The 16,592-nt window shown below is 36.6% G+C and overlaps 1 protein-coding gene across 2 annotated transcripts in view; it reads left to right on the forward strand.

The window, feature by feature from the left end:
• The window catches only part of ezrb (ezrin b), a 32,652-nt gene that overhangs the window by 1,138 nt on the left and 14,922 nt on the right, over positions 1–16,592 (forward strand). Inside the window, exons 2-5 of one of the 2 annotated variants that reach the window (XM_084090423.1) lie at positions 891–966; positions 8,120–8,203; positions 12,828–12,923; positions 16,154–16,428. In XM_084090423.1, coding sequence (XP_083946549.1) covers positions 955–966; positions 8,120–8,203; positions 12,828–12,923; positions 16,154–16,428 — 467 coding nt within the window. In that variant the 5' untranslated portion in view covers positions 891–954. Of the gene's footprint in view, positions 1–646; positions 967–8,119; positions 8,204–12,827; positions 12,924–16,153; positions 16,429–16,592 lie in introns of those variants that run through there. The other variant, XM_084090424.1, reaches the window with a different exon arrangement.

Genomic DNA, 16,592 nt, shown 5'->3' on the forward strand with positions numbered 1-16,592 from the left:
TCTGTTGAAGTTATTTTGAAGAATGTTGCTAACCACAGACAGTTGAAGGACCCCATTGACTTCCACAGTATTTTCTTTCACTGGGGTCCGTCAACTGTCTGGTTACCAACATTCTTGAAATTGTCTTCTTTTGTGTTCAACAGAAGAAAGAAATTCATACAGGTTTGGAACAACTTGAGGGCGAGTAAACGATGACAGAAATGTAATTTTTTGGGTGAGCTGTCCCTTTAAGAATCCTCTTCCACTATAAAGAATATGTTGTGCAATTAAAATGTTCCATGGATGTTAAATGTTCTTCATGGAACCATAAATGCCAATAACGAACTTTTTTTTTTTTTTTTAAAGTGTACATATGTATAATGAGAAGTAATTCGATGTGTAAGCATACTTGCAAAAACTGTATACAATTTATTTGATTTGCTATAGCCAATAATCTTTTTTGAAAATAAAATATAATATTCGAGAGACAGCTGAGGGCAGCAAATGCTAATATATATATATATATATATATATATATATATATATATATATATATATATATATATATATAATATTAGGCATGTGTGAATCTCTTGAGTAGCTTGCTTGACTCTGGTACCGCTACATTTTATAACTGAATATTTGACTGCATTCCCTGTCAAGGGTTGATCTTTGGGAAACAGAGAGTGGAGCAAATATTTGCAGAATGGGGTGGGGACTTTAAAGCAGGCGGTGTTACCTCTTTTGGGTGAGGCTGTCACAATCTTGAGTTCCAGTTTTTAATCGTGATTCATTTGGCTGTATGGAGTGCGTCAGGGTTTATTCTCACCCATGTTTAAATGACAGACCGACCGTTTGTGAGTCATTCTCACTAGCGCTGTTCAAACGCGTTTCTCTTCTTTCTGCTCCAGAGGGAGGCTCCGTGGAAACTCACATTATTCTGAATCTTTGACGGGATCTACAACAGGACTCAAAATGCCTAAACCTGTAAGTATTCTTCAAGTCTTATTCTTATTGGTAAAATGTTTTTGTATTGAAGGTCTGAGTGTTTAGAGTCGTTTCAACTTCTGTTCAGTGTTTTGAAATGTTCCGGACTATTTCTTTTATGATAGAAAACATGCTTGTGTATCTTGACTTCAACTTAACATGGAATGAAAGTTTGGTTCTTAAACGTTATACATTCAAACCGTTGTAGTTTCTAAATGTTGGGAATTTATCTATAAATCTTTAACTTCATGCAAATTCTGTCAGTGCTTGTCACTCAGTTACTCAGAGGCATTTGTTTCAAGGCAAGGCTTTTGGATCATTTATTCCTGTTTTTGGCTTGTTTTTTAACAAAATTGTAATACTGAGAATGTGTGACTTATGTAAGCCTAGTTAAAATGTTTGAAACAAACATCTTGTTGAATTTGCTTATGAACACTGAAAACAGCAAGTGCGGCTTGAAGCATGTCAGTTTGTTTATGATAGCAACAGCGTTGTCAGGAAGAGTAAAGAAGAAATGTCATCATGATGCTGATTCTCATTCATTCCTGGCCCTCCGCACTGCCTACCGAAACGCTGAATACAAAAACGCTTGTTCTTGGTGCCATGGTCAGTTTGGATTGAATGCAAGTGGAGGATTCGGGTTCAAAAGATTCATTTTTCAAGATTCAGTCATTTAGATGCTTTTAAATCAAGATGGGCTATCAGTAATGATTATCTGATAACATGATTACACATTTGATTAGATTTTTCTAAGAGAGCATGAGAGTTTCTTAATATTTTCCCTCTTGTTTCAGGTGTGTCATAATAAGCACTTTCAGCAGCTGAGGGTGTTTCTCTCAAATCTTTGTTATCATTTGTTCTATTGAATAATTGATAACCAGACAATGCCTGTCACGCCCTTTGGTGATGTAGTACAAAAGCACATTGTGCTGTAATCAATGTGCTCATGTGCTCTCTGGCTTTAGCTCATACCAGCTCAACGAAAGACTAACAGAACCATCCAAATCGGAAATTCAGGCTAAAGCCAGTTCAAAGGAAAAATAAATTCATAAGTTAATTTTTGTCCCTTTTTATAGTACATGAAGGCGACATTTCAAATAAGGCTCACTGGAATTTCTTTTAACACAAATTTGGCCCTATGATACACCCATCCCATCCAATGATGCAGTTATCATGTCCTGCGCCACGTTGTTCAAATAGCAAATGCATTTGTGCCCATTTGTTCGCCCATGGGCGTGCTGGTCTGAAAATGAGGTGTGTTCCTTCTGGCGCATTGTTGGCGCGTTGCTATTTTGAGGCAACTGAAATAGACTGCGCTATTGACTAACAAAAACCTGGTCTACAGTCAGTGGCGCAGTATTTTTTTTTTTATTTAAAGGGCACATTAGTAATATGTAAGGGTTAATGCCCTCCGCTGCGCGTCGGATGGTTCACGCCTCGCCGTCGTCCATTAATTCCTGACAGTGGACACCTCGAAGGGCATTAACCTGCTTATACCATGGTCACTTGCCAAATAACACATTTTTAAAACATTAGTTTATATTTTAATTAGTTTTACAATCGAAATCTAAAGTTTTTACAAACAATAACTTGGTTTCCCTGGTTACGCCTGACGGTTTATTTACTAGGTGTCCTCTATCACTTTTTAATGGACACCCTGCAGCCAATCAGAATCGAGTATTCACCCAGACCATGGTATAAAAGCCTATATGCGGGTGCACAACGCACGTACAGTTTGCTTATTACACACACACACACAGGGACGTGCAGCAGCACACAAACATGCCAAATATTAAAAATAAAAGGATTACAATGTAAAAGATTATTATTGTGTACATAAAGATATGGTTGAATCCGGCTTGTCCCGTAGATGGTCTGCTTGCTCGCTTTAACCTCGTGCATTAGTAGATCCGTTTCCTCGCTAGAGAAGCGTTCAGTCTTTCCGCTTGCAAATTTCGCCGTGTAAATAGCAAGCCGCCACGGCGCGAGCGCAACTGGCTTTTAAAGGGAATGGGAGATGAGACTCTGATTGGTTCATTGCACGTTACGCCCAAAACACACCCAATACTCATTAAGAGAATAGGGACAACCCTTTTAGACCATGCGCCGGGTGCGCCGACCATTTTTCCCGTAGTTAAACTAGCAAAAGTGGATTCGGACACGCCCTAAGTGCACTAGCTTAGATCCTTAAAAAAGGGCCCATTGTGATTACAGGGGCCTTTTATCGCTTCATAAAGACTTATTTTTGTGCAGTTCTTACAAACTTTTACCATAGTTTATCAAACTGATACATTTTTATGTTTACATATTTATGGCTTGCATAGTAAATTTGCTCGATCGCTCCCCTAGTGCAGCATTGCTTTTGTGATGCTAAGCGCTCAGGAATGAATCCCGTGAAACCCAAATCTTGATAAAAGAGCTAAAGAATTGTACATGGAAGCTAAAATGACATGGTTTCTTCAGCAAATGCGTTGCACATTTGCTTTTAACACTAGGGCTGCTCGATTGGGGCGAAAACTATAATCACTATTATTTTGGTCAGTATTTTAAATATTTAAAATAATTTAAATCATGATTATTTAACACTATTATTAGTGGGCAGTGAATTTCATGAAATGAGTCATTTTAAATATCAGTGAAATTTCATTAAACTAATGCTAGGTTAACTAATGTAAGAAAAAGGTCCTCAAAATAATTACATAAGACAAGTAAACAGTCAGCAGTACAATAAGAACAAATAAACTAATTACAAACAAAACAGATAAATAAATAATCAGTTTTAAGTTTTTCAGGAAGATGTACTAACAGTGGTATTCAGATAAATAATAGCCTACAAAAAAAAAAAGAATAATCAAATGAAAATAAATAAATAGTCTTACTGTACACATGTAATCTAGATTGATCCTTATTAAAGCTACTCAAAGGAGTAGTTCACTTTTAAAAAAACTTTTGCTGATAATTTACTCACCCCCATGTCATCCAAGATGTCCATGTCTTTCTTTCTTCAGTCGAAAAGAAATTAAGGTTTTTGATGAAAACATTCCAGGATTTTCCCCCATATTATGGACTTCAATGGGACTCAAACGGTTCAAGGTCCAAATGACAGTTTCAGTGCAGCTTCAAAGGGCTTTAAACGATACCAGACGATGAATAAGGGTCTTATCTAGCGAAACGATCTGTCATTTCAAAAATAAATAAAAAAGTTTAAGTTTTATAAGCACAAATGCTCGCCTTGCTCTGTTCTGTGATGCGCGTTCGTGACGTCACGTAATACGCAATTACGTTGAAAAGGTCACGTTTGACGTGTTTAAAAATGTGCGGAAGGAGGACCATATACACATATTCAAACGTATTTGTGTCAGTTTATCGTTTAAAATGCCCATTTCGTGTGCGTATCCTGGGTGCTTTAATATTAAAAAGCCTAAAAGAAAAAAAATTTCAGGACAAAAATATTTCAAGCGTGACCTTTTCAACGTAATTGCGTATTACGTGACGTCACGAACGCGCATCACAGAACAGAGCAAGGCGAGCATTTGTGCTTATAAAACTTAAACTTTTTTTATTTATTTTTGAAATGACAGATCGTTTCGCTAGATAAGACCCTTATTCATCGTCTGGTATCGTTTAAAGCCCTTTGAAGCTGCACTGAAACTGTCATTTGGACCTTGAACCGTTTGGGTCCCATTGAAGTCCATAATATGGGGGAAAATCCTGGAATGTTTTCATCAAAAACCTTAATTTCTTTTCGACTGAAGAAAGAAAGACATGGACATCTTGGATGACATGGGGGTGAGTAAATTATCAGCAAAAGTTTTTTTAAAAGTGAACTACTCCTTTAAGTAATTCAGCCAAGATCAGTGAGGGATTTTCCTTTGTCGTTTGTTGTTTGATTATCATTAATGACAGCAACAGGTTTTTAGGCTGCTGTCACTTTAAGAGCTAATGCACCGATCCAATATACTGTTACACGCGCGTTGACTGTGTATGTTTACTTAAGACATAACCCACTGTGTTTACTCCAAAAGGGCATTTTGAAATTTTTGACATTTCTATGTGTACGTGTTTTAGGCGCGTATCCGAAGCCCATTCGCTTATCCTTGGTCGGCTCCGACTCGGCTGCTCACACAGAAAGCCACCTGGGGAACAGTGTCTCTTTTGCAGCTTAATGCTCTTTTAATAACAGTTTAATATTAAACACGTCCCGCAGTTTAGCAACAGTAGACTGCATTTTCCAATACTTATTTGGCTGATTTGAATGTTAAGTTTGGGCTTTTAGAGAGGAAAAAAAGCACGCCGCTGTGAAGGAAAGGCAGTGGCACAATAATCGTTTTACCTCGATTATCTTATTTTCATAATCTTTGGAAGCCGAAATCGAAAATCAATTACGATTAATCGCACAGCCCTAGTTAACATTATTGGTTAGGTTTTGGTTTAGTGAAGGTGGTTAAGTAAAGTTAACCACAGTAGAGCATTAAGCATTAGCACCTAAATCAGACATTTCATTTCCTAACTTCCATGCAATACCAAAAAGCATCTACTGTGTAATTCAGGACACAGTGTTAAAGGGATAGTTCACCCAAAATTTAAAATTCTGTCATTTACTCACCCTTGTGTTGTTCCAAACCAATCAGCAATGCTATATAAAAAACAATTTTGGGTTCTCCAATTAACCTTTCAGTGAACAGCATTTTAATAATCTAAAGAACCTTTTTCCACTATTGTGCAGTGGAAAGGCTCCATGGATGTTAAAGTTTCTTCGTGGAACCAGATGCCAATAAAAAAACCCTTTATTTTAAGAGTGTAGCATTGTTTGTAAATTAACAGTAAATGCATATGTGTGTGGTTATATCTTTCATAAGCATTTTCATTTTTTTTATGTTTTAGTCAGACATTTTCAGAGTTTTAAGCGTCTTGTAATGTAGATTATTTGGTCCGATGACGTCTGTCGCCACATGACGCTAGTTGGAACCTGAGATTGGTGACTGTACTTGATTTCGCCAGTCTAACGCCAGTCGGGCAGCTGAACCCTTTCTGAGAGCAATGCAGAGAAATGGTGAGACTCTATTAAAATGCAGCCTGATGCAGGAGGTGGACCACTGAGAGGACGTTTCTGAAAGAGACCCTTTGTTTGGCTGAGTAAATGGATACCCCTCCATCTCCCCCTCTTTGGCGAGTTGGATGCCAGGGCTTTAAGCTGAACTCTTCACCACTAGATTTCAGATGTACACAGCAGGCCTATGATTCCTTTTCTTTATAATTCTTGACGGTGGATGGTCTAGATCAACTTATGCATTTGTGTTGTTCATTATGTGTAATTACATATTTTGTTAATTAATCAACTAACACCAACCCTGAATGTCCGTGTGACTTGTGTATGTGAAGCCGCTGTCACAGTGCTGTTTTCAGGAAAGGTCCCAGCAGTCCTCTTAAGCTTGGTACAGGACGTTCTGGTGTTATAATGCATGTGGTGTTGATTGTGCACTACAATTGATCACAGTCACTTTATATACTTCTATGTTAAGTAAGACTGGCTGAGCAAAAATGTTGATATTTGATAAATCGATCTTGATATTAATAGTTATACATTAAGTACATGCTTTTATCCAAAACGGCGTACACATAAGAATAATACAAAAGAAGTACTGCTTCCAGTACCAGAGGTTCCAGTACCATGGGTTTAGGGTTTCTTCTGGTGACGGTTGGGAGTTTGTTGTTCCACTGAATTTTTGGAAAATGACTGTGATGGCATCATCACGCATCGTCTGGTTTTGTTATCTCAAAAATAATGAATATGCTATGAAATGGCTTTTTTTTTTTAACCAAAACTGTCATTTCAACCAAACAGTCATAAGTACTGGTCCTTTTTTCCCCATAGAATTACAATAAATGCTACTTTTAAAAATTATATGCAAATGATAAAAGCAGTCTGTATGACTCATGTGCTATATTCCAACTCTATGCCTTATTCCTGAATCCATCGTTTTCTACAATAATTATAATTGCTTGGAAAAATATTGTATATATATATATATATATATATATATATATATATATATATATATATATATATATATATATATATATATATATATAAAATGTTTTATTTATTTATTTTTTATTTTTTTGGATCATTTTGTGTTATGGTAGGAAGTCATACAGCATTTGAAACAACATGAGATGATGAAATTTAAGAATATACTATTCCTTTTTTATTAATTGTTTTCCACGAGTGTAAAGAGTGGAATCTGTGTCTGCTCTTTGTTTTGGTCTGAACACTTGTTTGAGTTTCTGTATAGTTATGACTTTTCATAGTGGATAATTTGTTTTAAAGCAGTTGATTTAGGAGTAGTTTTTTTTTTTTTCCTCAGTCACCATTATTTTGAACAGTTCTCATGGTAATCATATGAAAATAAATCACTGAATCAGATGTGGGTTTTATGATCCTGCTTAGATGGGTCATGTCAACAATGCTAATTCTTGTCTGTTGGAAACTTCTCTAGACAGCTGTTTTCTTTCTTGAATGAGAACTGCATTTAATACTTTTCTCTAGACGTCACGTGATTTAAAAAAAAAAAAAAAGTTTTAACTGGCTCTTACAAATGATTCCTTGTTCCTTGATTCTGTGAGTCTGTTGTCTTCATTGTGAGGAAACGCCTTTGTTTCATGTTTCTTGGGAAATGGCTTAAAAATGACTCTTTGTTGTCCCATAAAATGGTTCAAATTTGATTGTAAAGCAGCTTCGGCCTTTTGCCTGTTGACTTTTTCCTGTCAAACATTAACTGTAGAATAGATTGGCATTTCCCCTTTTCAAATAGTGGCTGAGGCACATTGTTCTGCGCCGCCACTTCTGCAGTTTTCCCAGTTTCTTTCAAGCCACATCTATTTGGAGAACCCCAGTCGGGGTCATCGGCTTTCTACACAGTCAGACTTCAATATAGACCATTTCTGTCTTCATCAATGGGCCAATTATTGTGATTTATTTTTTGTCCACATGGTCGTGATGGTCTCATCATCATCATCATCATCATCAGATGGAAAGAAGTTGTAACCATCTTGTAGTAGATGACCATTTTCTTCCACTGTTCTTGTATTTGACCACTCCGATGTCAACAGTAGTTGCTAATGAAATTTCTCTTTTTTTCTCTCTCTTTAGGTAAATGTTCGCGTCACTTCGATGGACGCGGAGCTGGAGTTCGCCGTTCAGCCCAGCACAACTGGCAAGCAGCTCTTTGACCAGGTATGCAACTAAACCGTTACTCAATGTCTAACTGCATTTTAAATACTGAAAGAGCTTCAGTGGTTTCAAATGGTTGTCACAATGTCAACTCAAACTTGCTTTCTGCCATTTTCCTTCAATTATATTATTATAACATGAAAAGAAAATTAGGGATTCACTGAAATATAATATAATTTGAGTTTAGTGAACTCATCGTCATGTTCAAGAAACCAGTTTGAGATGATTTGAGCTTGGTGATGTGTGTTATCCTGCTGGAAGTAGCCATCGAATGATGGGTTCACTGTGGTCATAGAGGGATGGACATGGTCAGCAACAATACTCAGGTAGACTGTGGTGTTTAAATGATGATCAACTGGTACTAAGAGGCCCAAAGTGTGGCAAGAAAATCTCCTCCACACCAGCAGCAGCCTGAACTGTTGATACAAGGCAGGTTTCTGTTCTTATAGCTGACAGGAGGTTCACCAGTGTGTCTTCTGATGCTGTAGCTCTGCTTCAAGTGTTGTGTGTTCAGAGATGCTCTTCTGCAGACCGAGTGGTTATTTGAGTTACTGTTGCCTTTCTATCAGCTCAAACCAGTCTGGCCGTTCACCTCTGACTTCTGGCATCAACAAGGCATTTTCACCAGCAGAACTGCTGCTCACTGGATATTTACTCTTTTTCTGACCATTCTCTGTAAACCCGAGAGATGGTTGTGCGTGAGAATCTCAGTAGATCAGCAAATACTCGGACCAGCCCGTCTGGCACCAACAACCATGAGACATTCAAAGTCACTTAAATCTCCTTTCTTCCCCATTCTGATGCTCAGTTTGAACTTCAGCAGATCGTCTTGACCATAACTACGTTCTGACTGACAAGGGTCCCTTCGCACTGTTCAATGCTCTCTACTCCCTGAGCACGGGATATCGTGGACTTCGCTGACAAGAATCGCTCATTTGGAACGCCCTGCAACATCAAAGAAAGGCAACGACGGGGTCGCGTGGATTGACATAACAAATAAATATTGTAATTTACTTTAAAATTTAAAATGCATATAATATATACATATACAAAAGACACATTATGCATCTAATAAATATAATCAAAACTTATGTTTATTATATACATGTATATTCAATTGATTATGGCAGCTATTAATTGAACTATTAACAGATTTGAAGCTGTACTGTAACAGTCATGCCATATAAAAATACATTTGGTTAATGATTTTAATGATGATTTGGTTAATGTATGTGTCAATCCATGGTTAAATAAGTTAAACGTTTAAAAGACACGTCCACTGCCTGTGTCTCGCGTTTGTCGAAACAAAAACTCGGTCTTTGTGAACCAGCCCTTACTTTGTCATACCTATTCATACAATAGAATACGCAAATGTAACATTGATCGCCATTACCATTCATAAATACTCTAGTTGTATAATAGTAACACAATTTATGAGTACACTAATGCATACGTGAACAACTCCATCGCAGAGCCGTTAAAAAACTCTTCCAACGGATCTGCTCCATCGTTCTTTCTGACTGGTGACGTGGTGCACAATGAAAATTTGGTGAATTTTTAATTTTTTTTCAACTTCCTGTGAAGTGATTTATTGATAAAATAGTCCAGAAAGCTCTCGGATTTCATCAAAAATATCTTAATTTGTGTTCCAAAGATAAATGAAGGTCTTACAGCAATTAATGACAGAATTTAAATGTTTGGGTGAACTAACCCTTTAAGATGGTGGAATACACCGTGAAGTCCACTTACGGTCGAATGAAACGCACCTCATGTCTACCCAAATGCATTGAGTTGTTGCCATGTGATTGGCTAATTAGATATTGCATTAATGAGCAGTTGAACAGGTGTACCTAATAAAGTGGCCAGTGAGTCTATAAATATAAATAATTTTTTTTTTTTTAAGACAAAACAGACAATCAACTTTGCCCTTGGTATATACTAGTGTGCATGTGAAATCATGCAGATTTCAACCTATTTTATGTAAACATTGGCTGGTGATAATATTTCTGTTTACATCTGATGAGATACGCACCCCCGCTCAGTTTTCTGCTAAATCCTTTTCTGACAACAAAGATTACCTTATACTGGGCTGAGAAATATTTTCGCTGAAAGTACCTCACTAAACACCAAGTGCCAAATTCTCTGTTGTAAAAAATTGCCTGAACTATTCATTTTATAACATCAACAGATAGTAAAGTTATAAAGTTATGTTTTTCAGCAAATAGTTAGCTGCGATCGATGCGTAATATATGAAAAAGAGACTATTTGATTCAGTTCTTACAAGTTCAGGTTGTGTAACAGACAATGTATACCGGATATCTGTAATCCATCAGTTTAATCCCTCAATGACAGCTTCTCATTCTCTTTCCATAATTCCTCGATCTTAAACAAATGCGTGTCCTTCAGCAGAAGCAGAGAGGGAAAGGTCTGCAAACAGTTATTCAGAGAAATGTTAAAAGGTAAATCAAGAATGCAAATGACAAATTTACATTTGTTTTCAGTCAAATTCTTATTCAAACAACAACAAAAGTGCAATGGTAGTACATAGGTTAACCACAAAAATAACTTATTTACAATCAAAAACAAGAAGTTTGAATCCAATCTTAAATTGGATTATTTGAATATAAAGAATATCAAACATTAATTTAAAAAAGAATGTTTTAAATCATTTGTAATTTAATAATAATAAAAAAACAGTTAAGGACATCACAGGACAAACTCAGACTTCACTGGGCAAGTGTCTGTCAGTAGCTCCAATGCCTATGACCTAATTTAATTACCAGCTTGGTGACATGGGATAATCCCCTGCAAATAGAAGGTCCCACACACCGCGAAAACCTCACAGGAAGGCTTTTTCTTCTTGAAAAGAGCATATCCTTCGAATCATGACTCATTGACCATTACACTGATGTGCTCATTGACTGCCACGACTGTGGAAACAGTGAATAAGGGCCGTCCCTCTCTGAGCACACTCTAGTTTTCCCATGTGGAACAGAACCAGAATCCACTTCAGAGTATAGTGCTCTTAAAGAGGCAGTCATGAACTGCGGATGGCACCCGGCATAGATGAGAGATTTTCACTGAAGCCTCTGGGAGTCCAGCTGTCCATGCTGGCAAACTGAGTTAAATCCCTGCAAAATCATGGAACTCTAAAGTACAACGCATTAAATAAAATTATGCCCAGTGTTGTTATCAAATATATCTTAGCAGGATGTTTAATTTAAATAAAGCCTTTTCTTCTCAACGTTCTCTAGCTTCAGTCTTAGAAATTGGTGCCATGACCCAGGTCTGGATGTGTTTTGTATTTCTTCTTATTGGGTTGAAGCATGCATATTGCTTAAGCTGGTTTTGCTAGTTTTATGTCTTTAATTGTAAAAAAAAAATATTCTAGGAATTGCTCTACATTGGTGGTTGGTTTTTTTTTTTTTTTTTTTTTTTTTTACTTAGCTTTGTCACTGAGCTTAGAGATGACTAGAACCTGTTGAGCTTGTTTACAACATTTCTGTTGTGTCCTTTTTTTCCTGCGATTTGGCATGGTTGTGAATGGTTATAAAAGGCAATAGAAAGTCTGATTGGTTGAAGGAAAAACTATTGTTGAAATGTTGTTTTGATCAAACGCAGATAAAACATTTGCCTTGAGTTGGTTTCAGTTTCAATTTTATAATTTGTCCCATTTATGTTCTCTTCTACTACATTCCCACAGAAGAATAAATGCTAAATATGGTTGTTCATAAACACTTTGTTTGGTTACTAGGCTGACATGCAAATTATTATTAGTATTATTATTATTATTATTATTATTATTATTATTATTATTATTGACCAAGAAGGCTCCAAGAAGAGGATATTTTGAAAGCGAGTTTGGTTGTGTGCTTTATAAACCTAAATTGTCTGTCATGTCATGTCATTGGCACGCGTATGTGCACATGCTTTGTGGGTAATTCTTTGATGTCAATCACCATTCCGCTCTGGACACAGATCTGAGAGCATGAAATTGATTAGTAAATATGCACCTAACACTTCCTGCAGTGTAGTTTGTGTTTCAGAAGTTTACAAATGGTACGTGTTCTGTTAATTGAGTAGTTGTGGATATAGAGAGCTCAAGGAATTGTTAAAGTTTATGTTGACCTTTATTTGTGTCAAATTAGTTCTGTCAAAAATGTTCCCCACCATTCAAAAGTTTTCAACGTTGTGTCAGTGCAATTTGTTTTGCATGCTCTGGAGGTGTAGATCTAAACTCCGGTTGGACCAGCAGATGATGGTCGCTGCATGAGGGTCAAAAACCGTAATACTATTGTGCACAAAGCCTCTGGGAAATTGTGTACATGCATATAGACCTTTTGAAATCTAAAGTTTTGCCTTCAGGGCTTCTGGTGCTCACACCCTGCTAAAGCTAATGAGTGTGGGTGAGCTAATGGCCTATTTGGTGATGGGAAGGCAAAAAAAATAGTAATTCAGTATTTATTCTTAAATATACCCATTATTCTGTTTTCTGGGAAATTCAAGCATGTGCCATGTTATATTTCAAAGCACCAAATATACAACTGTCATAAAGCAGCCAACAACCGCTTAATAATTCATTAATCATTTATTGTGTGCTAAAAGGTGTCATTATTTTTCCTGACAGGTGGTGAAGACCATTGGGTTACGTGAAATATGGTACTTCGGACTACAGTACATGGACGGCAAAGGGTACCTTACATGGCTGAAACTTGATAAAAAGGTAAGACCGTTGATTGTCAACACCATGATATTCTGATTTTCTCTATAGAATGTGTTTTGATAAACCTTAGTCAGGGTTTTCGTTTTCATCCTCGTAAAATTCAATATGGCGTCTCTCCTGACTACAGTCTATTACTCTGTTTTCATAAATGTATTTATCCTCATGTATACATTTCCACTCCACATACATGCCTTTAACCTGCTGGACTGACACAGTTAGTAGGTTAAACATTTGAGTTATGCGTTTCCTTGTTGTCTTTGTACAGTTGATTTAATACACTTCGAAGGAAAGCGGAATTCCTTACACATGGAAATTAATTAGTTATTGTCATACTGATGTCTTTTTTCATACTTTGTATTAGGGTTGTCAAAAGTACCGGTACTACTGGTATCAGTTGGTACTGAAAAGGAAAAAGTTGACAGTAACAGCATTTCTACAGTACAGAGTACACGCCAATAGATGCTGCTTCCAAACGCACTCATTCGTGTTTATTTGAGCGCCCTCGGTTTCTATTTATAATGTGTTTTTACAAGCGTTGAGCATTTTAGCCGTATCATATCTGTCATATGATCATATCATCATATCTGTGGAGCGTGTTAACGCAATGGCCTGTCAGAGATGCTAGTCAGTAAGTTAGTCTTAATCTGCTTAAAACAGATATAAAACACACAAGGTTTTGGACAACACAAGCCACACACTCGCAAATCATTTCATTACTACCAACAAAGTACAAACATTATGTAAGTAAGAGATTTATTGTACAATTAAGACATATAGTTTATATTATAACAAGAGTTTTAGTGATAGTACAGAATTCAGTGAGTTTGCTTTTTAGAGATTGACAGCCATAATTATTATAAAGGGAGGTTTCTTTTCTTCTCTTGGTTTGTTTATAATAACCCATTCTGATTACAAGTTTTTCATGCGGCTAAGTACACAGCAAAGTTTTTGGATTGACAACCGTATTTAAATGCGAGGTTTAATCAAACTGCAATGATTAACGAATAACTAATGAAAGTATTTGCTCTGGTACTAAAATTGGTACAGAGAACTGCAAAATTGTACTGGTAGTATTGACTACTGAAATTTTGGCACCGTGACAACCCTATTTTGGATTATGTTTCAGTCTGCTGTTTTTTATTAATTATTAGAATAAGTATTAGGTTTGTTTCAAAATGTAAGCATTAGCAGCGGCTGCTTTAACATTTGGCGGTAATGTACGGACCTCTGGCTCTACAGACAATGGTCCTTTAATATTTCCTTTTATAGAAATTGTAAAATGGTTATCAGGAGTGGCAACAATTATATACTAACAATTATATACTTTAGTGTGTCATCATGAAATCTAATCTGAGTTACTAATTGCAATCTAGTTCTAATAAGAGGAAGACGCATTGACATCCACATGGTAACACAAAATACCCAAAACTGAACCCAAACCCCAACGTGTAACTATAAGCTACTTGATTAAATCTGACTGATTACAGATGACTGAATACCAGCTGTTTTTGAATTGGTGATATGGCCACCACAATAAATATGCACCACTAATGTGTGCAGTGTGAAAACTTAGACCAGTACAACAAACAATTATGAAAATGGAACTTAAATTGTTCCTAAAAAAAAAAGTGATTTTTAAGTGACTGATTTTACTAGATAACTATGACCAGAAATATACAGTGTCCTAGAAGGACTGTATTCTAATAAGGTGTGAAATATTTGAGCAAATGCAGGTCATAAATGAAGTTGTAACCACCATAAATCAGGAGCAGTAAAACAAACAAAAAATCAGAAGAAACTTGTTTGGCTTCATTCCTCTCATAAACGCCTCACAGATCAGAGCTCATAGAGAGAGAGAGAGAGAGAGAGAGAGAGAGCACTTGTTTAACCCTGAAATAAAAGAGAAGCTTTAAGGGCTCCCTGTGGTTTTTATACGGTAGTTATACTGAAATAAAATTGGTAACTCTTTACAATAAGGTCCCATTAGTTAATTCAACTGAATTCACTCTGTTAACGTTAGTTAATAAAAATACAACTGTTCATCGTTAGTTCATAATAGCTCAGGTCCATTAAATATCAACAGATGCAATTTTTGATTTTAATAATGTATTAGTAAATGTTGAAATTTAACATTTTAATTAAAAATAATAAATTATTTAGAATAGTTTTTCATTGTTAGTCTTAAAGGGGTGGTTGATTATGATTTCACTTTTTTAACTTTAGATAGTGTGTAATGTTGCTGTTTGAGCATAAACGACATCTGCAAGGTTACGAAGCTCAAAGTTCAAAGCAAAGGAAGATTGTTTTTTAAGGACTACAAAAAACGGCTGGTACACGACATTCCTCCTGGGTTAGTGACATCACCAACCCTAAAATTTACATAAACCCCTCCTCCGGGAACGCGATTTATAGATTATCATTACAGAATATGCTAATCAATGACTAGAAGATAACTACACATATAAGCTACCTAAATTAATCAACTAACCATTCAGAAATGTCCTGTCGCATTCAGCATGTTTTCACTTCTTCTTGAGTCTCTCCATCATTGTCTGACTCCAGTTTGAACATAAACATTGACATATTCAGTGCATGTCTGTGTGAGGTAAAAGGACACATGCCATTGTAGCTCCGCCCCCTGTGCTGAGAGCAGCAGCTCATTTGCATTTAAAGGAACAGACACAAAAACGGTGCGTTTTTGCTCACCCTCAAAAAGTGACAATTTTAACATGCTATATAAAAATATCTGTGGGGTATTTTGAGCTAAAACTTCACATACACACTCTGGGGACATCAGACTTATTTTACATCTTGTGAAAAGGGCATTATACCACCCCTTTAACTAAGGTAGTTAACTAATTACAGGGAAATATTACAAATAGTAATACACACACACACACACACACACACACACTCACACTCTCTCTGTCTGTCTGTCTGTCTGTCTGTCTGTCTGTCTTTCTCTCTCTGTCTGTCTTTCTGTCTCTTTCTGTCTCTTTCTTTCTTTCTTTCTTTCTTTCTTTCTGTCTCTTTCTTTCTTTCTTTCTTTCTTTCTTTCTTTCTTTCTTTCTTTCTTTCTTTCTTTCTTTCTTTCTTTCTTTCTTTCTTTCTTTCTTTCTTTCTTTCTTTCTTTCTTTCTTTCTTTCTTTCTTTCTTTCTTTCTTTCTTTCTTTCTGGAGTTGTGATACATTCATAATAGTTAACAAATGAAATCAACTCATTTCTTGCAGGTCTCCGCGCAGGATGTAAAGAAGGAGAACCCCATCCAGTTTAAGTTCCGGGCTAAATTCTTCCCAGAAGATGTGTCGGATGAGTTGATCCAGGAGATCACTCAAAAGCTGTTCTTCTTGCAAGTGAAAGATGGCATTCTGAGTGACGAAATCTACTGTCCTCCAGAGACTGCGGTGCTTCTGGCCTCCTATTCAGTGCAGGCCAAATTTGGTGATTTCAGCAAGGAAATGCACAGGCCTGGATACCTGACGTCAGATCGTCTCCTGCCCCAACGGTGAGACACAGAGGCCTGGCTTAGCTGGGGCATGTCCTCCTGGACCTACATGATTTGAAGTCTGCTATCATTTCTCATCAATACTTGGTTCCAGAAAACGAATGAAGGTTTAGAAACAAGTCCTTGTTTGTCTTGTGGTTTCATTGTCCGTTTCCACATTGTGT

This window comes from Abramis brama, assembly GCF_963993115.1.
Source record: "Abramis brama genome assembly, chromosome: 18".
Lineage (NCBI taxonomy): Eukaryota > Metazoa > Chordata > Actinopteri > Cypriniformes > Leuciscidae > Abramis > Abramis brama.